Source organism: Macadamia integrifolia, unplaced genomic scaffold (genome assembly GCF_013358625.1).
Source record: "Macadamia integrifolia cultivar HAES 741 unplaced genomic scaffold, SCU_Mint_v3 scaffold22, whole genome shotgun sequence".
Classification (NCBI taxonomy): Eukaryota; Viridiplantae; Streptophyta; class Magnoliopsida; order Proteales; family Proteaceae; genus Macadamia; species Macadamia integrifolia.
The window spans coordinates 320,101-346,619 of NW_024868566.1; the positions used below are offsets into that span (position 1 = coordinate 320,101).

At 41.3% G+C, this 26,519-nt stretch overlaps 1 protein-coding gene across 10 annotated transcripts in view; it reads right to left on the reverse strand.

Moving 5' to 3' along the window:
* Window positions 1–26,519, reverse strand: part of LOC122066027 (eIF-2-alpha kinase GCN2) — a 179,517-nt gene that overhangs the window by 79,576 nt on the left and 73,422 nt on the right. For all 10 annotated transcript variants that reach the window (XR_006136198.1, XR_006136197.1, XR_006136196.1 and 7 more), the window contains 6 exons: window positions 15,297–15,445; window positions 14,852–15,110; window positions 7,947–8,208; window positions 7,714–7,807; window positions 6,693–6,773; window positions 6,161–6,217 (listed from right to left, as the gene is read on the reverse strand). Coding sequence is in view for 6 of the 10 variants with exons in the window: in XM_042629852.1 (XP_042485786.1) it covers window positions 6,161–6,217; window positions 6,693–6,773; window positions 7,714–7,807; window positions 7,947–8,208; window positions 14,852–15,110; window positions 15,297–15,445 (902 nt within the window). In the remaining 4 variants the exon portion in view is untranslated. The remainder of the gene's footprint in view (window positions 1–6,160; window positions 6,218–6,692; window positions 6,774–7,713; window positions 7,808–7,946; window positions 8,209–14,851; window positions 15,111–15,296; window positions 15,446–26,519) is intronic.

Genomic DNA, 26,519 nt, shown 5'->3' on the forward strand with positions numbered 1-26,519 from the left:
ACACCTACACTGGAAATTCCCTTCGTTCGCAAGCTTAGAGATAGCCGAAGGGTTCATCCAAAGCCGTAAAAAAGAGGGAAAAGGCTGTCAACACAACAAGTACCTCTCAACCTTCGGACAAGACGAAAGCTTTTGCGGCTAAAGCTAAAGGGTAATATTGCACTTAGAAAAATTTACTTATAAAGAAGCTTCGGCCTTCACGCCCCTGCCATCGGGCCAAAGACATAACTTGGCAATCCTTCGGATCTAGAATCAGTCATTGGGATTGCGAATAAGGAAAAAGAGAAAATACACTATGAGGGCAAGTATAGGAAGGTAGGCCAAAGGCCCCTGTTACATAGCAAGGCCCAAAGGCCGAAAAGAAATTACATCAAAAAAGAACAAGGGAAAGTTTCATGGAGCATCGGTCTGCGGGGTTGCTTTGTCCTCGGCGGCATTCAGGGCCATCTCGGTCGGAGCCGTCATGCCCAGGGGTCGGAGGAACCTCGCGGGGCTGCTCAACCCCCTCCCAGATATTTTCACCACTCAGACTACTAACGAATTCCCGAAGTGTCGCAGTGGATGAGGCACAAGACGAAGTGGACTTAGAGGACGAATCTGAGGACATCCCTCGGATACGTCCTGGACTGCGGTGCCTAGACAGTCCTCTCGGAAAACAAGGGACCACTACCTAAAGAGTTGGACATAAAGACTTACTTCTGAAAGCACTTGCTAGAACCGAAGATGAAAGAAAAGAAAGGAATAACCGAAGGACGAAGGGTCTAAAAAATAAGAAGGTGCCAAAATGAGAAGGGGCACTATTTGTAGACAAAGGTGCAACGGTCCGACTCCCCTAGCTCATTAATGACAGGACACATCATTAGTTGGGATTCCCGAGGTCCACTCGAGCGAGACACACGAGCAAGGCACTCGTCCTCGGCTCCTTACCCTCAGTTGGGGGCTCAGGCCAAGGCCGAGCAGACCTGACCAAAGGTCCCTCCTTCGGTTGGGGCTCAAGCCAAGGCCGAGCGAACCTGACTAAAGGTCCCTCATTCGGTTGGGGCTCAGGCCAAGGTCTAGCAGACCTGACCGAAGGTCCCTCCCTCGGGGCTCAAGCCAAGGCCGAGCATACCTGACCAAAGGTCTGTACCTCGGTTGGGAGCTCAGGCCAAAACTGAGCAGACCGAACCGAAGGGACCTCTCTCGATCAGGACGAAGGCCGAAGCCGAACAGAAAGGCCAAAGGGCGTTAAAACGGAAAAAAAGAGGGCGTTGTTACTCCCACTGGAAGGGCTTCTCAGTCGCAATAAGGGGGCTTCTGATACGCACAAACTAAACCGCCCAATCAGATATGGACACGTGGCACCTCGCCACGTATCTACACCACAGCTTCGGATAACCAAGTGGTGGAGAAACCCAAACTTCTCCTCAGTGATAGAGTCATAATTGGACTTCATTCCCTAAGGAATCGTGGAACGTGTAAGGAGTCCTCCAACAAACCTCTCAATCTCTTCAGAGGAGAAAAAACGTATCCTAGTAGGATTCTACAAGGGATAATCCTATAAGAAGAAACCCGAAAGACAGAACCAGGTAAGTACACACATTCACGGCATTACTCAGCTAAAAACACGGTTGCACGGGTTTCTGACTTGGGCGTCGGAAGACTAATCCCAGAGCCACCTCCGGGCCTCTGCCTTCTATGCTTGTGCAGGATCGACGCTCAACCTTCCACAGATTCTCGGCAGCAACAGGTAGTAAACGACCGATTCACCAATTGATCAGAATCATATACTAATTGATGATAGTGGACATCCTCTAGTGGATGTAGGGAAATAACAGAGTCCGGATGTGATGTATGTTGTTGTAGTAAGTCAATTCCCGCATGCACCCAAGAGTAGGCATTTAGATGCAATGTATTGTATTCTCTAGACATGATAATATGAAAATTGAGGGGTACACAAATGCTGATTGGGCAAGCTATGAACAGAAAAGTCTACTTTAAGATACGACACCTTTGTAGGTGGAAACCTGGTTACCTAGACAAGTAAGAAGGAATCTCTGGTGGCTATATTAAGTGTAAAGGCAGAATTTAGAGCCATGACACATGGATTCTACGAAATCTTATGGTTGAATAAAATAGTCCAAGATACGGGGTCTGAGGCAGAGGGTCCCATGTGGTTGCACTATGATAAGTCTACCATTAGCTCATAACCCGATTGTCACTTCATTAACGAAAACATGACTCCGGTTGCATTTGCACTCCCTTTGTGAAGACTAGGAATAAGCTAGCTGATGTGTTTACAAAAGGAATCAACTCACTGCAGTTATATACCCTATTGACTAAGTTGGGCATGTATGACGTTTATTCCCCAGCTTCAGAGGGAGTGTTGGATGTACATATTGTGCGAGTATTATAGTAAATGTAATAAGGATAATCTTTATGTGTAGGATACGTTAGATGAGGAGCAGACTTGTAATTTCATTTTCCTAATGTAAATGAACACATATAGAGGAGAGGAATCGATACTCACCTCTAATCTCATTTGACCACAAATTAAATAAACATTAGGAATTATAATACATCAAATTATACACCATTTCATAAATCAGGCATCATAAATAGTTTATTAGTAATTGTGTTGAAATATGTGTCGTAGGGGCATTATTGGGATCATAGTTGTCAGGCGACGCCAAGGCGGCGATTTGGCGTCCTGGCTGAAAAAGAAGTTTATGGCAGTGCTACGATTTACGTGACTCACAAATGGCAGTCGACATTGGCTGATAGGCGTCGCCATGGCACCGCCATGGACTCCAGGTCACGCCTGATTCACTAGGCGGTCAATTTTTTGTAAAATGCAGGGTGATTTTGATAAGGCTATGTTGATTTTTGATATCTAATATTGCTTAATGTTGATTTTATATGTTATAGGGTATATATTATAGGCTTGTAGCATGCTAAATAACTTTAGAAAATAGGGAAAATAAAAAAGTAGCATACTAAATAACTTTAGAAAATAGGAAAAATAAAAAATGACACATGGGTAATTTGACCACCCTGGCAACGCCATAATGGGCGATTCATAGCCAAATCGATTAGCCACCCCTCCACCGCCTTGGATCGATTTGACGCCGTGACAACTATAATTGGGATTCCCCCTCCCAGTCACTCTATTATTAATAAAGGAGATATAGAGGATGATGTATCATACAAAATTAAAGTGGAACGGAAGAAGTGGAGGGGTGCGTCCGGAGTTTTGTGTGACCGACGAGTCCCGGTAAAACTTAAAAGGAAAATCCTATCGGATAGTTCATAGTTTTGCGACCAGCTCTTATGTATGGGGCAGAATGTTGGGCAGTTAAGAAGCGTTATATTGATAAACTATGTGTAACAGAAATAAAAATGTTAAAATGAACGTGTGGGAAAACTGGGAGGGATAAGGTAAGGAATAAACGTATTAAAGTGGACTTAGGAGTTGCCCCAATTCATGATAAGCTTTGAGAAAGTCGTTTGAGATGGCAAGGCTATGTTCAATGGAAGCCATTAGATGCACCAGTAAAAAGTGACATAATCTATATAGAAGGATCCAAAAGAGCTAGAGGAAAATCAAAAATGACCATAGAAGAGGTAGTGAGGAAATACATGCACAAATTAGGCCCTGTCTCGAGTATGGCCGCAAATAGAGACGATTGGAGGGCTATGTTCCAAGTAGCGGACACCCTTTAGCTGCGCCCTACATTGTTAATATATTTAGTATTTGCTTGGATCCATGTGTCCAACCCTATTAAGCTCGGATAAGGCTTTGTTGTTGTTGTTGTTGTTGTTGGCTAGGAGGGGGCATACTTGTAATTTTGTCTTTCTTTACTCTATTATAAATAAAGGATTAACTGACCTCTTCGGTCATTCAACCATTCTACCCTAGTTTTTCTGTTAACATAATATCAAAGCCTAAGATTCTGATCTAAATTTTCAGCCTCCCTCCTCTCTTCCCTCTCTATATCGCAAGCCTCCATCAAACCATCCTCCACCTTCTTCACTCCTTTGTCACTCTAAATCCCTCACATGTCAGCACTAATGAGGTGATTCTTATGAATCTAGTTGCTAACCTCCTTACCTCCACGATATAAACCCTAAAACCTTACAAGTTAGCAATTGGATTACTTTCCCTACCCTAAGATTTTTTATTCTTCCCTTTTTGGGGTTGATTCTTCCTATTACTTAAAGTCAGCACCAGGAAAAGGGATCCCATTATCCCCTCATGATCATCCCAGAGTTAGCCTATACAAATGCTGATTTGACTGGATCTCCTGATGAAAATCCATCTTGGGTTATTGAACCTTCTTGGATGCAAACCTTGTCACTTGGCGCAGCAGGAAGCAGAATGTGGTGGCTAGATCCAGTATTGAAGCAAATTTTCATTCCATGGCACAAGAGATCGGAGAGTTGCTGTGGTTACCCACAATATTGGATGATATTGGTGTTCTTATTCGTCTCCCCATGATGCTCTACTGTGATAACAAGGCTGCTATCAGTATTGCTCACAACCTAGAACATAACCTTACCGAACACGTGGAGATTGACAGACATTTCATTAAAGAGAATTTGGATGCAAGATTGATTTGTGTTCCCTTTGTGAAGTCTGGTGATTAGTCAGCCAATGTGTTCACTAAGGGATTAGTAGGGAAATTGTTTCATTCTTGTTTAGTCAAGTTGGGCATGTGTGACATCTATGCGCCAACTTGCAGGGGAATGTTGAAATATGTGCCGTAAGGGCATTATTAGGCTTTGCCCCTCCGAGCTACTCTAATAATGAGAGTCAGCTAGAAGGGGGGATGCTTGTAATTTTGGCTTTCTTTGCTCTATTATAAATAAAGGCTTGACTGACCCATTTATTTTTTTTTTTTTTTTTATTACGGTTATCCAAGCCTTCGGCCTAACTAGTCCCATGGGTATGGCCCCACAGCCGCATGGACCGGGTCACACCGAAGTTGAATGAGAGCCATTCAACTTTCACTAAAAGTAGTGAAGAACACTAAACACCCCGTGTTAGTAGCCCCGAGGAGGTAAGAGAAGTCGAACTCAGAACCACACGCTTCCTAAGGTTAAGGTCCCTTGCCAACTCGGCTACCCCCTTGGGGTTGACTGACCTCTTTGGTCACTCAAGAATTCTACCCTAGTTTTTCTGTTAACAAATTGTTACAAAGAGTCACATATATCAGAGTAAACAACAGTACAATACAAGAGGATAAAAAACAGTATGCCCACCCCAGAGTCCTAGACTCTTTAGCCACAAATCTCCTCCAAATCTTCTTGTTAAGCAACAATTCCTTTTCTTCCAAACATATTTAGGTAAGATTTGGTCAAAAGAGGGAGAAAATATTATTCATAAATAGAGGAAACCAGATGAGACAGCCGAGATTGGGTGAAAATTTCAACCCAGTTCTGTTAAGGTATTTAAAGTAAGTGGCTTGTAACATTTAAAAAAAAAAAAAAATCCAAAATGAAATATCGGACAGACATTTCAGCAAGATGCTGAAATTTCAGTCAAACCCTATAGTATTTCTGTTTTGATGTTAGTTTCGACTTGGGGGATGGCGAAACTGAGATATTTTCTGACATTTCACAGAGATCATGTACCATGGTTCTTGTTGTTCCAAGCTCTAGGAGATATATTATATATACATATATATATATATGCTCCAGCTTGAGAGGGAGTGTTTAGATTCGTTTACTTCTACTTTGGGTGTACTGACTTAGTTGTATTGATTTATAGACCATTGTATGTTCTGGCTTATTGACCAGGGGTATACTTTAATTGTATTGGTTTATAGACCAGGGGCATACTTTAATTTTTTCTTTTATTCATTATTAATATATCTTATTACTCACAGTTGAGGATTCTGTCTAACTGTGAGGTTATTTTCTTCCCACTTGGTTCTATTCTTCTCTTTTTCTCTCCTTCTTCTTCTCTTCTCTTATCTTCTTCTCATCTGATCCTGGTTATTCCAGTTTGATTGTCACAAGATCAAGCTTTCTCAATTCTCACACTTTTGAAAACAACGGGGAATGGGATTTCAAACTAGTAAGCGGAAAAGTTCAAAACAAGAATTCCTATTAGTAGAAAAAAATTGCATAGAAAGAAGGGAAAAAAAGAAACTCGAACTTCGATGGATCAGGTCATTACCTTAATAACCTCTACCTCTGTCAATATTGATGCACCTCCAATAATGTCAAAGTCTCCCTGTTGACAAAGTCCACAGGTGAAGATAATAGTAACTTGGCAAGCATTTACATTTAGCTTTGTGCAAGTTAAACAGGAAACAGGAAAAAACAAATTTAACAATTCTATATGTGATCCATTAGCAGCAGCAATAAAAAAATTAAAAATTAAAAATTAAAAAATTAAAAAAGTTAAAAATAAAATAAAATAAAGAAAGATAGTGGAAAATAAAACAAGGGAGAGGGATAGGCACACCGCTCACATACCACACACTAGTGGGCGACAACAATGGGGTTGTGGGACGGCGCATCATAAAGGAGGGTCAGGGGGTCATTTCAAAGGGGGAAATAAAGTGATAGACACAATGCCTGGTAGCATGCAGTACACAACAGGCATGCAGATAGACACAATGCCTGGTAGCATGCAGTACACAAGCATGCCCAGTCTTTGCCCATAAAACAAAATATCACAAATATTATATAAGTGAGATGTGCACCTGAAGATAACGATCTGGGGGTGACTGACAAATTCCTTCCCTATAAACCCATGATATTTCATACCGTTTGAATGATGCTACCTGCATTATAAGAAATACATTCAGCGTGCCAATCAACAGAATGTCTGCATCTTTTTAACAACGATAATAAAAAGACTATAATCTATACACCAGTTTCACATATTCATGTTTGAAAATGCCACTTGACCTCTAGTAATTTAAGATATCCTGAAATATAGTGGTAGTCTGGTATCCCCATTGTCTCCATGAAACCAGCCACCAAAGCTCCTTTGTACAAGGATATCAGAAATACCTTCAACGGGGAATCTCAACACCAAACACTTGACCACAACTTAAATATCTTCACTAATTAAAATATAAAGGATGCTAAGGAAGGGGCTGGGAACACTAGGTGAAAGTTTTCTCTGTTAAGAGCTCATGTGAAGCTTAGGTTTCTGCCTAAGCTTCAAACTTCCTCATTGCTTACAATCACTGTGGCATAATGCTAGGCGTTTGACAAACTGGCATGACAGGATCAGAGCAGTAAAAGGCTATCAAATTAGCAAATAAAAGCTACTTACCTTCAAATTCTCATTTCCCTCTGTCATCAAACTAAATCAGAAGAGAGGAGCTACAAAAACCACCCCATGTATATTATCTATTTATTTACCCACAATGTTGCCCCATAGTTCCAAATTTTTCATTTGATGCGATGGTTCAGGTTAGGCTTCCAGGAAGCTGAAATCTTATCCCCCCCCCCCACCCCCCTTTGGGAGAGGGAGGAAGGGTGTTTGAGCCGTTGATATGTGACTAATTGTTTTACACATTATTTGATACATATCATTTGTTGAAACCTTATTAAATATCCCAAACAAGGAAAAGCAGAATATCTACGCTCCTGCAATGAAGCTAAAATATTGTCATTGGCAACAATAGTTTATCTTTTGTTTAAACCAAGATACAATCCTATAATTAAAATTATTAGTTTCCATATCTTTGAGAAATTCTTTAAATTGAATACCTGGTTTTTTACAACCCAATTAACAAAAGGTAATCGCAGTTCGTGACATAGCTCAAGCATATCTCCTTCACAGGAAAGAAGTTTCACTCCATCCCTTCACAAAACAAAAGTGGGGGGGGGGGGAGCATTAGACAAGGCTAACATACAGCTAAACAATTAGTGCTGGCACATCAAGATAAACTGTACAATGATCCAATAATATTTGAAATTACAAAAAAAAAAAAAAAAAAAACCTATGAAATTGCTGCTTATCATCCAAAAAACTCATTGGTGTTATCTCCATCCGCTTTGCACCATGCTGCCTGAACACTTCTTTTGCAACCTCAACAACATTATCACGGAATTCAGTGTCTATCTCTGTGTACTGGATGAAGGAAGAAGTGTCTCTGGCCAATTCCGCACTCCCAATGTTGTGTTGATGGGTCAGAAAAATAGCATTTACAACCTTATGATAAACACCTCTGTCCTCGGAAGTCTGCATCCTTTGTAGAATTTCTGTAGAAAGATTTAAAAAATGACATAATTTCAGAAAAAAGAAAATCCAAAGAAACAACATGAGGACTGAGGTGTGTTTCTCTCCGTGCATGTATTTCTGTTTGTGTACTGTTAATGAGGTTGTTTATGAGGGGATAAAAGTCCTGCAGTCGACCAGTGTAGAGCTCCCTTTTTCAGGAAAACTGTCTCATGTGTTAACAAAGATGAAATAGTAGCGAATGGCAGACTGAGCGATGGAGGACTGGTAGGGGAAGGGAAGAAAATCCTAAGCGAACTCAGAGTTGCAGGGGAGGAAAAGAAGATATTGCACAAAAGGGGGGGAGGGAAAGGAGGTCATGCGACCAACTCTTGCACCATACCCAGCACCAAAACATTCAATTCAATTCGTTCTTAGAAAATCTGTTTAATAACTTGGGTTACATGCCTTTATATAATAAATTGAAACTAAAAGTTGCCTAAAAAGATCTAAAACTAATTACTTCTGAAGTTCTAACTAACGAAATAAAATAAAAAACTTAAATTGGTTACTCTGTAATTGACTAACTACCCAAAATAAAAGATTATATATCGTCCCAAATAAAATAACTCAATAATTCCTAAGTAGAGTAAATCCTAAAATATCCTACTGATTTCAAAAATCCAATCAGACCCGGTTCCTCTCGATTGAAATTTCCCGAAGGGTCAACCCGGTTCAGCATCGATTTGCATCAACTACCTCAATGATGAGAAAAACTCGCTCACTAGTTGAAAATAATGATAACAATAAAACTCACGAGTAGGGGTAAATTGCTCGTTGTTAGCACGCGAACAAAATCCAAGATGTGAAGCTGTGGAGGTGCATTCAAGTCCGGAAAATCATGGGGACGAACAAACTCATGATGGTGAATAACTGGCACTGCACTAATGTCCTTCATTGCTTGATCCACGATTTTCTCACTTTCCGTTGTCATCACTTGTTCCACAATAGGACAATCTTCCACTTGTGATGATGCATTTGGTTCGTCTTGTGGTTATACTGGAGGTATCACTTTCTTTGACTCGACCAATCCATTAAGATTAAATTTTTTACGCATGTGGTAAACCTAGAAGGCGCACATATTGTTGTCACAATCAAGGATGCCATCTCATTGTTCCAACCAGCCTCGACTCAATTTAATGATGTGTTGAGAAGAGACAAACATTTCATAAAAAGCAACATCATAATAACGAGAAACAGAAAATTCAACGAATACATCATCCTCTGACTCAAAAATATTCTAAATGGTCTTCGACAACATATCCAGCATAGATCGTGAGACGAAATTGTCATGTTGTCTCTCATCAATCAACAAATGAGCAACAAATGAGCAAGTTCTCCATTTGGCAGTCGCATTGTAAATTTGAATACAATGGGGTCCATGGCCAAATTAGTATTCGTCATCACTTTGTACCTCACAAAATAAGATACCACTCTACCAGGCAAGTGGGTGGTAGAACTGTAAATATATGGGTTCAACTTTTCTTTTTCTTTTTTGGAAAAAAAAAAAGTGGTACAACTTGAAACACAAAAGAAAGGGGGTAGTGTATAAAGGAGAAGGGGTATACTTGGAAACGACAGGGAAATAAGATTTAAATGGAAAGAAATATGAGGGCATGGTTACTATGGCAAAAGAGGGTTTAAGAAGACTTATTGTTTGGTGGAGAGTGGAGACTTGGGGTCTCCTTCGACCTCTGAAGAGAGTTCATCTTCTTCTAGGATACGAGATCAATGGAGGTGGGGGTTGCGACTTCGACCGAGGAAGAGAGACTCGCAGTGGGAGCTTCGAAACTAAGTATGTTTCTCTGGCTCTCGTTCTCTCATCTCTCTTTTCTTCTTCTTCTTCTCTGGACTTCTGCTCTCGCTTCACTTTTTTTTTTTTTTTCTTTCACTCGCTGAATCCTACCAAGTGGGGGGAAGGTTCGACCAGTGAAGAGAAGGCGGTGGGGTTGGGAACTAAAGGAGGGGGTTTTCATTGTGAGCTGAAGGGAATGGGTGGGGTTTCAGTTAAAGAAATGCTGTATTTTACCTTTTTTTTCCTTCGCTTTTACAAACTTACAGCAGGGAAAGAAAAATGGGTGGAGGGGTTTGCTTTAGAGGGATCGAAGAGGGGTCAGAAAGGAGGTAGCTGCTGTGAAGTAAAAAAAACAAATTAGGGAAGCAAAGGGTTTTCTGTTCTCTATGGCAGAACAGTAATGGGAGAATTAGGAAGAAAGTAGAACAAGGAAAGAGAATGAAGGAGATGGATCCTTCGGCTTTGATACAGCTTGATGGAGGGCCAGTAGGGGAAGGGAATAAAATCCTAAGAGAACTCAGAGATGTAGGGGAGGAAGAGAAGATATCACACAAAAAGGGGGGTAAGGAGGTCACACGACCAAGTCTTGCACCATACCCAGCATAAAAAAACATTCAATTCAATTCATTCACAAAAAAATCTGTTTAATAACTTGGGTTACATGCCTTTATATAATAAACTGAAATTAAAACTTGCCTAAATAAAATCTATAACTAATTAGCAACTCCTAACTACTTCCTAAGTTCTAACTAACGAAATTAGAAAAAAAAAAAACTTAAATTGATAACTCCCTAATTGACTGAAAACAACCCAAAATAAAAGATTACATATCATCCAAAATAAAATAACTCAATATTTCCTAACTAAATAAATCTAAAATATCCTACTGATTCCAAAAAATCCAACTGGGACCGGTTCGTCTCAGTTGAGATTGCCCGAAGGGTCAACCCTGTTCAGCCTTGATTCTGCATCACTGAGTGCCACTAGAGAAACTGTCAACAGAAAATTAAGAGGTACTACTAAAACCATAAATTTTCTTATATTTATTTGAATGCAGACAAAAATAAAATGAGAAGCCTCTACAATTAAATTGTGAAAAAATAACCAAGAGAAAGCAATAAGAAGAAGAAGAGAGAGAAGGCAATCGATAGAAGAATAAGAAATGGAGGTGAAGACTATTGGATACGAGAAAAAGAGTGTAAACTCTCCCATCGGTAGCCACTTCATTTATAATCACTTGGGTACTGGTAAGATTACAAATATACCCTTGGTCTATGTTTGTCTTCATAAAAACATAAAACAGTAACATATAAAAACCAAAATAACCCTATAGTAGACAGTAACTAATAAACATCAACCTAGCTAATAAACACTAATAACCAGCAACTTTAACACAGTATTCTTAACTCCCCCCCCTCCAACCCAGATGAATTATATATCTCTTAAGTACAGCTTGGAACAGCCAGACAGACATAACCAGCAAAAGCAGACTTGATAGATATATTAGTCATAGAAGCCAATGAACAGAACCACACCCAGATGCGCAGAAAATAACTAAACCACAAGAAATTTTTCTTTTCGTGTCAGCACCAGATTGAACAAAAAACAGACCAGCCACCATCATCAACAACAGAGAAATCTTTGGGAAGAAATCCAAATAACAATATAAGTGGCAGAAAATATCAGCTGCAGGCAAGGGAATTGCAACAACAGCAGCAGTAAAAGCCTAGAAAATAGCAACAGTAGAAGAAAAATAAATCATCGCTGTGGGCCAGAAACTTGAAATCTTCAACTATAAAAACTCCGGGCAAATAATAGGGAGAAACCTTCAACAAGAACTCTAGGCAAGCAAATAAGAATCTGCAATATAAAGAAATCTACAATAACAAATCTTCATAAAGAGAGAATAAGGAATCTTCAATAAGAAGAAATCCACTAACAAATCTTTAACATAAAGACAGCCAATAATCTTCAATCTCCCGCTCACATGTAGCACTACATGTGGACAAATAACCCAGAGCAGTGAACAAAGAGAATCCATCCAATCCCAATATTGCCAACATAAAGCTGTTTGGTCATAATAGAATGTAACCTGGAGCAGCAGTAGCAAAAAAGCCTTTCAAGTGACAAGAGTTAGATAAATGTGAGCAAATAAAATCAACCGGTTCCCCATTCTTGCTGCCTCTGCTGGAATGGCACCAAAGATGTTGACCATCTCTTCTTCTCCTACCCATTCTCCTCCTCCATCTGGAAAATAGCCCTCTCTACCTGCTGGCCTTCCGGCAGAACTATCCTCCCCTTGAGTAGAGAATGGATCTCGGTAGACATGAACTATGGTAGTTCTTCCATTTGTGATACTGTTGGAAAACTGGTTATCTGTGCCTCTATAAACCATATCTGGATGGAGCGGAACCTGTGTAGATGGACTTCCAATTCCCATTCATTTGACATGATTTGGAATGCCATCTACTTTGATGTTAGTTCTAAGCTTGGTTTCATTAGGCATCGTTCTGTCAAGATTTCCTAAGGAACAGGCTCCTTGTTGTCTCCTGGGATCTACCTATCTCCTTTCCCCCCCCCCAAAAAAAAAAAATTTGAAGTATCATGGCTTGTGCTGCTTGTGTTGTAGGTTCTCGGACCTCTTTTGAGGGTTCCTGTGTTTGTCTCCGTCTTGTAAGCTGGCTTTGTTAGGCCAGCCTTGGAATCTCTCCCCCCCCCCCCGGTATATTCATTCCTCCCTAGTAATGAATTCATTTATTCATTCAAAAAAAAAATCAACTGCAAGATTCATATCAAAAAAGCTAATTGAGCAGCAACAGAAGGAAAAGACATCTTCTTGCTCGGAAAAAGAATAACACGCACAGATCATCAAGAACCACCAATATTGTAGAGCAAGAATTCTCAACATTGGAGACACCAACAAATAGTCAAACCAGCAAGAACTTCAGATATTGCAGGGCATATTATAAGTAGAAATGGAGAAAATCCATATCTCCAGATCAAAACTCCAGATCAACGTGAAAGGCTGATCGAGTATGCTGCTCATAAAGAAGAACAGCTCTCTCCAAATTTGATACAATTCCAACGGCCAGAATCAGAGATATCAGAGATATGCTGCATTGCTCTCCCTCAAGTTCTCTCTAAGGTACTGTTGATACTGATACGTCTGCTATCTGTCATTGTTTAAAGTATCTCCGATACGATACGATACCCCATACATACGTTAAATTTAGCCGACCGATACAATGACCGATACCGACACTTAATCCTTGCTGTCCATATCTGATATCTGAAACTCTTCAATCAAATAACCACTAGAATTGCTGGTTTAAAGGTGAGATCCATACTTGATCTAAGTTCTGATTTCAGTAATTATCTATTGGTTCTGTTCTATCAAACTATTTTGCATCTATTGGCTAATTAGAGCAATCCTACTCTCACTAGGATTGTTGGGTTTTGATAGGCTTATGGTGCTGATCACTGTTCTGCCTTTAGAATTGTATTTGCTGATATTATTCCCTGTCCAGTTCTGTTTCAGATCTAAATTTTGACGACTGATGGTTGAAGTCCTACATCAAGTAGGATTTGTTTATGTGGTTGAATATTGAGATCGATACCCTCTTTATACTGTCCTGATTCTTCTGATTTAATAGCATTACACCAACTTTGAATTGGACCTAATATTCTGCCATCTGATCATTCATCAAAATTTTAGGCACCGTTTGACAACATTCCGTTTCTGCCATTTCTGCGTTTTCTTGTTCCCAAAAACAGAGAAACAGCCTAAAAAACATTTGATAAAGTTGTTCCGTTTCACCGGTTTCTAGAAACATAAATCAAAATTTAGGCCTATTTACAATTCTAGAAACGACTTTGACAAAACAGGTCGGACTTGTTTCTTCGTTTCTAGAAACAAATTTGAGAGAAAAAAAGGTTGTTGTGCCCAATAAATCTCTCAACTATTTAAACTTAAAAAGAGGCAACCGAACCCTCTCTCCCTTTTGGGCATCCGATGATACTATTGGGTTTTTTAGTGGCATTATGTCTGCAAAAAACGTTTCAAGAAACAGGTTTATCAAACACCAAAAAATCCTTTTTTGTTTCCGACAAGGTGAAAAGCCGTTTCTGCTGTTTCTAAACGTTACCAAATAGTGCTTTAGTTTGCCAGTTTTGCTCCTTTCCTAGTCATACTAGGAATAATACATAAAGTGTGATCCAACTCTCAGGTCCTGCTCAAACTTTCGGCAAAGATTATCCCTGTTAAAAAAAGAACTCTGACCTGATTTCAGGTCCATCTGATATGTCTGATTTTATATATGAGTTTTTCCCTATACTGGAATTTTATTCTCTGAGAGTCCATTCTGTTTTGCTACTGGTTTTAACTCATCAAATTTAGTATCACATTGGAGAGAGAGAGAGAGAGAGAGAGAGAAAACTCACATATCGCAAAATCTAACTGGGCCAAACCCTTGAAGACTTAAATCTTATAGCAGACATATCCTTAAGCTTGCATTTATTAAAGGGGGGATTAAGGATATCAATTTTCCTTATCTACAAAGAACTCTTCCAATTCTAATATTGACAAGAAAAATAAGTGGCTATAATGCTGGAAACCCTTGAACTTGAATTCTTGAAATATTGAAAAAATTCACTGCTTTCTCCTCCATATTCTCTTTTGTTTCTGGATTAGTGAAAATTTCTACTAATTACGCCAGTTGAAAGTGAAAGTGAAAGTGAAAATAAAAATTTAAACAAAAAAAAAAAAAAACGAAAGTCAGTTGGAAATTGGAATCAAACACATGATTTCAAATCTCAGAAATAAAAAGATTTACCATCTAACCACTGGTTTTCCCCCTGAGGAGGCGACGGAGGCAATTCTTTCTCCAGAAGTTCAGTAGCAGATGGACGATCTGATGGACTAGGAGACATTAAGCGCCACAATAAGGATGCTTGCTCAGGAAATTCAGCTTCCCATGTAGAAGGAAGTGCTCCATTTTGTTTCAGATCAGAAAGAACAATGTGCCTTTCCATCGCTGTACCAAAAGGGTGCCACAGCTCAAAGAATACAACTCCTAAGCTGTACATGTCAACCTGTAAAGAAAATAAATTTCAGTGTAACAAATCGGTAGCCAAACAACAGAGAAAAGAAAAATAAATAAAATAAAAAATCATAGATGCGTGAAATAAAACTAAAAAAAATATATATATATATATATATCCACAGATAAATAGAAAGAAGAAATGCAATAGTTATTAGCCACAAAATCCACTAAAAACCTTTTCATCAATTTTTGGCCACCCTTGCTCAATTTCAGGTGCAGTGTAGAAATAGGTGCCCACTTGACCAGTTCCATCCACTGAAACTCCAACTGTATCAGGTGGGAAAAGTGGATCATGATCAACCTGTTCCAGCTTCAAGAATTTTGCTGGAAAAGAAACATTTGACAATAAAAATGAAATTAAATTCCTTCACAGGAGATAAAGCAAGAGTAGCATGTGACAAACATGGAGGAAAAGTAATGTGATGCCAGCATCTATATAAAAAAAGAAAAAAAAAAAGGCTGATTAAAATATAAAAACAATTTTTTTTTTTTTTTTTTTTTTTTTTTTTTTTTTTTTTGGTGAATAATAAATTCATTACCAAGAGAGGAAAAAAGAGGCAACGTACAACCCCTAGGGGCAAAAGGACAAAGGAGAGGGGGGAGAATGGTACAAAAGCCCGAAGGAGGAAGGGGGAGAATGATAGAAGACCAAATCTGGGGGGCTGGGAGAATGATACAGCCCATGGAAGGGGGCTAGAGAGGGTGGGCAGGGGGAGGGGAGAGGCCCCAAGCAGCTACAATCAACCGGTTCCTAAGGGAGTATTGAGGAAGCTAGGAGGGGAGCGAGCAAACTTTGGATCTGACATCGAAGAAGATGGCATTCCAAATCATGTCAAAAGACCTTGAATTGGAGGTCCATCTTCTTAGATTTCGCTCCATCCAAAGGTGGCTAATGGTGGCATTGAAAGCGAGCTTAACCACAGATCACAGTATCACAGATGGAGGAGCCCCCAAAGGTCATGTCGACCCAAATCCATTCACTCTTGAGAGGGAGAGTTCTTCTATTACCAGGCCAGCATTTAGAAAGGACTTTTTTCCAAACCGAGGAGAAGGGGCACTCAAAGAACAGGTGATCAATGTCTTCGATCCCATTACAACATAGGCAGTAGGAAAGAGGAACATTCAGGTGGCGAGAGAGGAGGAAGGCTTGCGTTAAAGGGAGTTGGATAGAGCCCTCCAGGAGGAGAAGTTCTAACAGGGAATACGACCCTTGAACCAAACAAGCTTGTGCCAAGGCGAAAGGGGGGGAGATGGGGCGGATGAAATTCCAAGCAAAGAAAAAGGAGAACGAACCTGAAGGGTCAGGGGACCAGGTAACACATGGTGGCTAGAACCAGGGGAGAGGACCAAATGACACAGTCACTAGAACTAAGGGAGAGGAGAGAACGAACCTGAAGGGTTTAGCACACTTTGGTCTGGTTCAAGAGCCACATCCCTCGCCACAGCATCACTGTCTGGTCGGTTTTCTCCCATAACCTCCCACAAAGTCTTTCCTATAGATTTCAATCCCTCCCCAATGTTTTCGTTGTTGGAAAGCCTCTGAAGATGCAGATCACCACTTCTTTGACTGCCGGCTGCCCCTTCTCCTCTACAGTTTGGAATGATCTGTTGGCCAAATGCCGGCCTCAGAATAGAAGTATTGTGCCCTTTGACAAAGAACGGATCTGGGTGGACATGTTTGGAATGGTCTGTTGGCCAAATGCTGGCCTAGGAAAAGAAGGATTATGCCATTTGACAAAGAATGGATCTAGGTGGATATGTCTTTCACCAAGAAATCTTGTCGTGACAAGGTGGGAAATTAGCTTTTGGTACTACTATCACCCATGTCTGACTAGAGAGTAACCTGAGAAGATAGACTTCCAAGTCTAGATCCTTTCAGCAGATATGGCATTCCACTCTCTTTGATGTCAAATCAAAGTTTTTTGGGTCTGTTGCTCGGTATGCCGGATACCTCTAGAAATAGGCTTACTGTAGACTTTTGGGGTCTTTCCCCTTCAATTTACAGGCCATATTCTCCCCCTCCCGCTATGTAAAGGAGGGGTTTTGTAAGTTGTGTTGTTCTTTTCTTCCCCTTCTCTTGGGGATTTCTTTTTTCTTCTCCTCTTTGGTAATGAATATTTTTTATTCACCCAAAAAATAATCTGAATGCCTCCAAAGGCAGGAGTTTAAACCTATATATAGAACACTCCGATATAAATCAAAAAATAAAACTTTAATCGATACTCAAACTCCCGATTCAACAAAGCAATCTAAAACAGGAATAGAAACTAAAAATAGGCTTGAACTATTCCACTACAGCAATAGAGACTATAATAACAACTCAAAATAAACCCAAGCTAGCTAGAACTGCTACAAAATGGAAAACAGAAAATAAAGAAAACAGAACCTGGACTCTAAAATTCATCCTGGTAATTGATATCCATAATATAGCCATTAAAGAAGCCCATTTACCTTTTGGTTCATACTCCATACCCAATATGTACGTAACCTATACCACTAATTTAGACTAAATAATGTAGAACTAGGATTGACAAGTCAACCTAGTTCCAAAGTTGCAGGATACTTCTCAAAGAACAACCATAAATCAGCCCAAACATATAGCAGGAAATCAGATCACGAAATAGGAAGACCAAAAGTCTATCGATTCCGACAATAGGGTAATTCAGGCCAAACAGAAAACAAGACCAGCAGCCAATTAGGAAGTTGGCTACAGGCCTCTTAGAACCTAAATAATATACCCAACAGTATAGAAGCACAAAGAACCAAAACACAGCAGGGCAGCCTATCGATCTTCTGTATCAGTCCCAAAAATCCACTACAGGACAAGAATCTGGAGATTTTGTATATCTCAATAACCACAGGCCAGAAAGGTTTGTCTCTTGGATTGAGATCTTCCCTAGGTGAGGGGCACCTTCGATACAAATTTCAGCCCAAACTGATGGCTGGTATGGTATGGGCAGAATCTGAAAAAATTCTCACAGAACCCTCTTTTTCTCTGGACAGAATTGAGAGAGGATGTGATTTAAATACCTGTAAAATTAGGACAGATCTATAACACCTTGAACAGCAAAGAAGAAGAAGATAATAAAGTAGAAGAGGACCTCTCGGGCTTCACACCGTAGAGAGTCAACTGGATCAAACACCAATTCCATCAGCCTTGATCAAACACAAGACAAATCTCCACGGAGAAGACAATAGCAACAGCCATTAATTTGTTTATCAAAATCATCCTTGCTTTAGGAGCCTCCTCCTCTTTATTTATATTGTTGATGGGGGAGGGAATTACATAATAGAAAGTTCCTCAAAAAGGAAATCAAATATTCTCCTAACACAATAGTTACTAAAAACTGAAATTAGAAACTAGTTAAAAAATGAAACTAACTACTAATGACTTGACTCAACTAATAACTTGACTCCTAAGGAAACAAATATAACTCAAATCAAATCCAACTAAAAAGGAAACTAATGAAAGAGGAAACAACTAGTAATCCCGTATGCAACATTATAGCCCCTCTTTTAGGCCCATAAAAGTGGCCTATTACACTCAAAACATATGGGATCAAAGGCCCAACATGTATGGAACCCAACCCTAGGCTTATTCCCAAGGTTCGAAATCTCGTTTCGTTTCGGTGTTTCAGTGGGTTCAGAAGCTGAAGTTTCGTTTCATTTCGGTGAAATTTTGGCCAAAATGGTGTATTTTTTTGTTTCTTTCGGTTGACTGTTTCGGTGGTCAAACGGTTATATTTTAACCTGAAACTTGGTGGATAACATATTTTAAGGTTAATAAACATGCTTAGAACATAAAAATGCAAAAATATTAGGACATGACAGTGTTTTAGAGTTGCACCTTTGTTTGGCAACAACCGTCAAACTATTCTAAAAATTTTACATGGTTTTAGAGAAAGAACTTTAGTTTTCCTAAGCTTTGAATGTGTAGATCTTGTAGGAGTCCAATGGAAGTCAAAATGTGTGATGATGTGGCTAATTAGAGGCTTGTTGGAGACTTCGAGTGTTTTTCCTTCAAAATATGCAAATAGAACTGAAACCATCGAGACAGGCGAGACAGAGTCGAAATTTCAACTAAGATATGGTATTTATAACACATAGAATGTACCGAGACAGGCGAGACACCGAAACGATACCAAAATTTTGTGTACAAATGTTATTTCGGGCCTTATTTCGTTTCGGCAAAAAAAAAACCGAAATTCCGAAATTCCGTCAGCAAGATTTCGAACCATGCTTATTTCTAATAAAACAAGCCTAGTTTGGTGAAGAATCTGCATCAACTCTCCCCATCTTGAAAAAATTCGTCCTCAAATTTTGCAATGATAAGGGGGAAACATGTGTGTAGCAGCTTTGACCATTCCCAAACAAAATTCTGGTTGCTTGTAAACTTTTGGAAGGTAGTCTCCAAGGCGTGGAGCTTTCTCTTCGAACAACCATGATGGCATAACAAACTCCATATGCTCGACCTCTGAATCAATTTCAGCCGTGAATGTCATATGCATAGAGTCATCAACATTGGTAGCCTTCTCATCAAGGGTTGAAGGAACAAGCTCTTCCTTTTAATCATGAATTTGAAAGACTTGTGTGGTGGAGTGCTCTCAACCACAACCACATTCTCCATGGCTTCAATATTTTTTTTTTTTAAATGAATAAATAATTCATTACCAAAAGAGAAAGAATATACAAGGGGAGGGGGAGGGGGAGGCCAAGGCCAAATGAAAAGCAAAGGCCGGAGGCCACAAAAAGCTAACTAGAAGAGACCAATTACAATGCAATCACCGACAGTGGCAACTAAAACCAAAAGAGGGGGGTAGTGGTGGGCCGGGAAACCGGAACCCAAGAAGCTATCAAGTGGGGGGAGGGATGAAGTAGACCTACAAGTTCCAAGAAGCAATGATGAGGGAATTCCTTGGGGTGGAGGGGACTGGACGGGTCTGAAGGGATGAAGCTTTAGACGTGACATCAAAGTAGATAGCTTTCCAAATCTTGTCCAGAGAACGGGATTTGGAAGTCCATCTACGAATGTTACGTTCCATCCAAAGGTGATTAATAGTGGCGGCAAAGGCAAGTTTACCAATGGAATCACAGATAGAGGATCCAGAGAATGTCATGTTAATCCAGTTCCACTCTCTGTCAAAAGGGAGAATGGATCTTCTTGAGAGCTAGCATTTGGACATGACAATTTTCCAGATGAGGGAAGAGAAGGGGCAGGAGAAGAAGAGGTGGGGAATGTCTTCTATACCCAGGGTGCACAGGCAGCAAGCAAGATTGGCAGGGATATAACGGTGGATAAGAAATGCTTGGGTGGGCACGTAGTTTGACAAACAGCGCCAAAGAGTAAAGCTGTGACAAGGGATGTGTCCTTTAAACTAGACCACCTTGTGCCATGGAACAACCGGGGAGGAGCAACAAATGTGAGACTAAGCAGAGGCATAAGTGAAGGATTCAGTGGAGGAGGGGAGCCAGATGCATTTGTCTGCCCTTCCTCTATAACCAGGGGGAGGGGGGAGGGGGGAGGGGGGAGGGAGGACCACAGGTCAAGAAGGGGAGAAGGGGAGATGGGAGGGGACCAGCCAATGGGGGAAAGGATGGAAGAGAAAAAGGCAACTACAGAAAGGCCCGAAGAGTAGATGGCTCTAAGGGGGATGATGTGAGCGAGGATACCCGCCGGATGCTAAGGGTCCTTCCAGAGGGAGGTGGTCTGACCATTACCAATCCTGAAGGAGATGGCGGAGAGGGCAAGGGGCCGAAGCTCAAGAATCTTACGCCATATCCAGGATCCATCAGAGATGGGGGGGAGGAATCGAAAGGGAGTTGGACTTGAGAAGACCAGAGCATATACAGTCAACCAAGATGCTCTTATGCTTGCACACAATCTTCTAGATGAGTTTGAGGATTCCAACAGAATTGGTGGTTTTGATTCTTCTAATCCCAAGGCCACCTTTAGCTAGAGGAAGGCAAACCTTCTCCCAGCATAAAGGTCTAAGGAATTTAGAGGAATCAGAGCCCTTCCAAAGAAAAGAACAAAGGAGGCCCTCAAAGGATTTGATTATAGAAGCAGGAAGGGAAAAGGTGCCAGACCAATAAAGATACATAGACTGGAGAACCGATCTAATCAAGGTAAGGTGGCCAGCAAAAGAGAGAAGTTTGCCTTTCCACAGCTAGAGTCTTTTCCTAAGGTTATCCAATACGGGAGGCACAGTGATGGGCAGAAAGCCAGGAGGAAACATGGGGAAGGCCCAGGTATTTGACTAGCAGGGAGCCAAGTGTGATACCAGCAAGCTCGGACAATGTGGCACGAACTTCAGGAGAGACACCAGAAATGAAGATATTGGATTTAAGGAGGTTAATTCTTAGCCCCGAGAAGGATTCAAAGGAATGAAGGGTGGCCATGATGGAGGAGATGGAATGATGATCAGCTTTGGATAAGATCATGATATCATCGGCAAAAGCCAGATGAGAGAGGAGAAGGGATTTGCATTTGGGGATGGGAGATATGAGGTGGAGGTCAGTAGCAGATTGAATGGAACGAGATAAGACCTCCAAAGAGAGGGAGAAGAGCAAAGGAAAGAGGGAGCATCCTTGACGAATGCAGTGCCTAAGGGAAAGTACCCAGCAGGACTCCCGTTTACCATGACGGAAAACCGGGGGGTGGACATACAAGCATAGATCCAATAGACAAAAGAAGGTGGGAAGGACATCTGGAGCAATACATTTAAGATGAAATTCCAGCTAATGGTGTCAAAAACTTTATGGATGTCAATCTTAAGGAGGGCCGCGGGGGTATGGTTCTTCCTGTCAAAACCGTGGACAATTTCGTGACACAAGATGATATTGTCAGAGATGCTTCTACCCGTAACAAAGGCCGATTGATTGGGGTTGCCAAGGGAGTTGACGACTTTTTGGATACTGTTAGCGAGGAATTTGGCAATGAATTTGTAAAGGAGATTATAGAGAGAAATACGCCTGAAGTCATTCATGGAAGCAGCTCCCTCTTTCTTACGGATAAGACACAAAAAGGTGAGATTAATTCCCCCGATTTGGTTCGGGTTGTAGAAGAAGCTACGAACCGCAGAGATAAGGTCGTTTCTTATGGTGCTCCAACAGGCGGAGAAGAAGCCCTTACTAAACCCATCAAGGCCTGAGGCTTTGTTGGATTTGTGGGAGAGGATGACTGAAATGATTTCTTCCTCACTGGGGATAGATTGGAGAAGAGGAATGAGGTTATCAGGGACAAACTTGTTGATGAGGCCAGGGGATGATGGTTTGGGCTGAAGGGGAGGGGCTGAAAAGTCTCTGGAAATGAGAGACTACTTCCAACTTGATGAGTTCAGAGGCATAGAGGTCGATCTCTGAGGAGGAAATGAGCTTCGGGATGGAATTAGCATTGTTCCTTGCTCTGAGGGAGAGATGGAAATAAGCCGAGTTAGAGTCTCCCAAGTCAAGCCATTTGATTCGGGCTCGAGAAAGCTCTCCTCCTAGGCAAGGAGATGAGAAAGATCAATAGCAGCTACTTTCTCTTCCTCATCAAGGGATGACTTGAGGAGATCGTTTTGGAGCCTGGCTTGGATGGAGAGGAGCTTTTCTTGGCCAGAAGTGACACGAGAGAAGATGTTCCCAAAGGTGGAAGAGTTCTAGAGCTTTAGGGCACATTTCACACTCTTAAGCCTGTTGACAAAAGCAATGAGAGGGGAAGGAGAGCGAAGGGAGTGGCAATTCCATGTGTCATGGACAAGAGAATGGAAGTCCGGATGGGAGGTCCACATGTCGAAGAAGTTGAATGGTTTGGCCCAAAGGAGTGGAAGGGGAGGACATGGATTGAAATGGGGCTGTGGTCAAAGATCCCAGGGAGCCCAAAGTAGACATGGGAAGAGGGGAAGGAGTGTAGCCAGGCTTCCTTGACAAGGGCTCTGTCAAGCCTGCAAGCCACCCAGAGGTTACTAGCTCTCTTGTTGTGCCAGGTGAGCTTAGGGCCAGACCATCTAAGGTTGGTAAGATTGAGATCCTCTATGCAATCATTGAAAGAGTCCACCGCCTGAGAATCAAGGGGGTTACGCCCCTGCTTTTCATGACTGTACCTGATGACATTGAAGTCTCCAACAATGCCCCAAGGATTGGGAACAACAGTGTTGGAGAGAAGATTGTCCCAAAGGGGAAGGCGGAGGGAGGCCTGATTGTGGGCATAAATGATGGAAAGGAAGCAAATGAAAGGACCAGAATGATGGGATATGGAGATGTGGATAGCTTGGGTAGAGGAGGAGTGGTAAGAGAGGTTGAGAAAGGAGGGATCCCAGAGAATCCAAATCCTTCCATTGGGACTGTGCAGATAGTTGGTTAATAAGGACCAAAAGGGAGCAACTGATGAGGCAATGCGGGAGGCATTGGGTTCTAGGACCCTAGTCTCAAGAAGACAATAGAAGTTGGACTTGGAAGAGCGAATGCAAGATCTGATTTCCGATATTTTGGCCGAGGAATTAAGACCTCGAACGTTCCAGATGGTCCAAGGGATCATTTAGAATAGGTGTGAGAGGGCATCGGACGCTTGGAAGAGCTGCTAGGTGTGGAGGGAGTGGGAACGCCTGGAGGGGTAAGAGATCTGTGGCTGTAGCCAATGACGGAGGTGGAGGTGTTTGATGATTTGGTGGGGGTGTTTGATGATCTATTGATAATGGTAAAAGTTTTGGGTTTCTGAATATTGGCCTTTTGAGTAGAGGATTTGGAGGTTCTGGAGGACGGAGGCTTAATGGAGGATAGGTGATTGTGATGTTGGTGATCAAGGGAGAGTCGAATTGGGTTCCAGGGAACCAGTCCAAGTAGCATGGTCAGACAGCTGTAGAGTTGCAGTAGCCACGGGGCTAGGACAATTCTTCAAAGATAGGTCGCAGGTAGCGGCAGCATAATCTTCAGGAGCCATAGTGGTCTGGCCATGGCAGGGAGCCAAAGTAGGTGCCAAACCCATATTACGGTAGGGGCCTTCCAAGGCCGTCTTCAGCAGAGAATAGAGGAGCAAGGCAGAGGAATCACGGCCTTCCAAGGCCAGGCGAGGAGTAGGTTGGGGGCTCTAGTTGTCGAAGGAGACTTGAACAACAGATGGAGCAGGCAGCAGGTTCCAATTGCCGGAGAAGTCATGAACATCACCAATAACAGATTCAGCATTGAGAGAAGAATTGGTCACGGCAGCAGGCGAGGCATCAGGCGAAGCTGTAGCAGTAGCAGCAGCAATAGGCAAGGCGTCAAGCGAAGAAGCAGTCACAGAAGCAGTGGCAGCAGGCGAGGCGACGAGCGAAGATGTCGAGACATGGTTGACGGTTGGAGGAGTGGCGGCACCAGGGGAAGAGTTCCAAGTCAAAGCACTAAAGGGAGCTAGGAGGGGAGGCAAACCAACAGCAACAAAGGAGCCAGAGGGATTTCGGGCATCGGAAGTAGTCTGAGAGAGAGCAGTATCGGGTAAAGGAGACAGTGGTAAAGGGTTGGACTGGTCGGCTTCAATATTGTCAACTCTATTCTCTTCAGTGGAGTCTTCCTCCATGGTTTCAATAACCAAGACATTACTTGTAACATGAATGCCATAAGACCCAACATCATACGCATCGGCATCATCAAAGATATTAAAATCCCCATCCTCAAGCGGATACGAAGATAAATCATGGTCTACCTTATCATGTGCCGTTTTAATTTCAGAAACAGCATTTGTTCTCTAGCAATGTGGACAAAGCTTCGCATAGTGCCCAACTTCTTGGCAATGATAAAATTGCACTTTATTGCCACTGGTCATAGGTGTCTTCTCAATGTCAAAATGTGGCGAGTAGAAGTTGTAGCAATAAAGTCAGGTGCTGGAAATTTTTTCTCATGCTCTTTAGCTTGAAAACCAAACCTTCTCCCTTCCAGTTCTATTAATTCCTCTGCACGAAGAGCCTTGTCAAAGCAATCTCTCATTGTGTATACATTAGCAACACCAATTCCCCTATTAATTTCAGCTCACAATCCCAGTCGAAACCAATAAAGTAATTGCCTTTCATTCTCCCTAATGCCCCGGAAGAGAATAAAGTGTATCAAATTTGTTCATGTACTCTACAACAGTCATATTTTCTTGACGACGAGAGTTTAGTTGATCTTGTATGCGAGCTTTGAAATTTCGTGGCAAGTACTTGTTAGTCAATTCTCGCTTCATCTCTTCCCAAGTAGTAGGTTCTCTACCACGATCTTTAAGTTCTTGCTCATGGGTTCTCCACCAATCACGAACAGCCTCAACTAGCTTAGCACGAGATAATTTAATTTTCCGTTCCTCAGATAGGTCATAGTAATCAAAATAGTCATCCAATACTGCTATCCAATTATAAAACACTTGGGGGTCATGCCTACCATCATACTCCTTGAGGTCAAGCTTGACCTTTTGTGAGTCTCCTGAGTGTCTATAATTTGTAGGACGTTCATTGCCAATGTAACCCCTCACATATTCTTCAAAAGTTGATTGCACTACAAGAATCCTCTATGGTCCTCTCAGATTAGGGTTAGGCCTCCTGTTAGCCAATTAAGCAACTAAGTTTATAGGGGCTTCCACTTTAGGTGATACATGAGTGCTATGGTTAGGTTGTTGTTGTTGTTGGGTCTCCACAGCCAACACCCTTGCACCAAGAGTTTGTTGTTCAGCCCTTATTATCTATAGTATCTCCATCATAGAAGCCATGAAGTTCTTCAACTCAGTAATAGGGTTGTCCTCTGCCATAATCTGATAACACTTAATGTAGAACTAGGATTGACAAGTCAATCTAGTTTCAAAGCTGCAGGATACTTCTCAAAAAACAACCATAAACCAGCCCAAACATATAATAGGAAATCAGATCATAAAATAGGAAGACCAAAAGTCTATCGATTCCAACAATAGGGTAATTCAGGCCAAACAGAAAACAAGACCAGCAGCCTATTAGGAAGTTGGCTATAGGTCTCTTACAACCTAAATAATATACCCAACGTGTATTGAACCCAACCCTAGGCTTATTCCTAATAAAACAAGCCTAGTTTGGTGAAGAATCTGCATCACTAAAGTAAATTGTCGTGTTTTTCCTGCATCAGAGAGAGAGAATTTAAAGATTTTTGTAAAGGAAGTCAATTTTTCTGACTACGGCTTTGAAAAGCTTTGTCAAACGTTAAGCAAAAAATTTGAGGTTTGTGTGTGAAGTTTATAAGGTCAATTATTTATCCTTAGATTAGAGTTGTGCAGGTGTAGACAGGATGCATTGTTAGCAATGAGTCTTAATTGTTAGTCACAAGAGCAGAGGGGGTTAGATTTGTGCTTGGTAATGGAAAGGGAGATAGCTTTGGTTGATGATGTGAAAGTGAGATCCCTCTTGGATCATAATTCATTTTAGAATACAATTCTAATCTCAAAAAT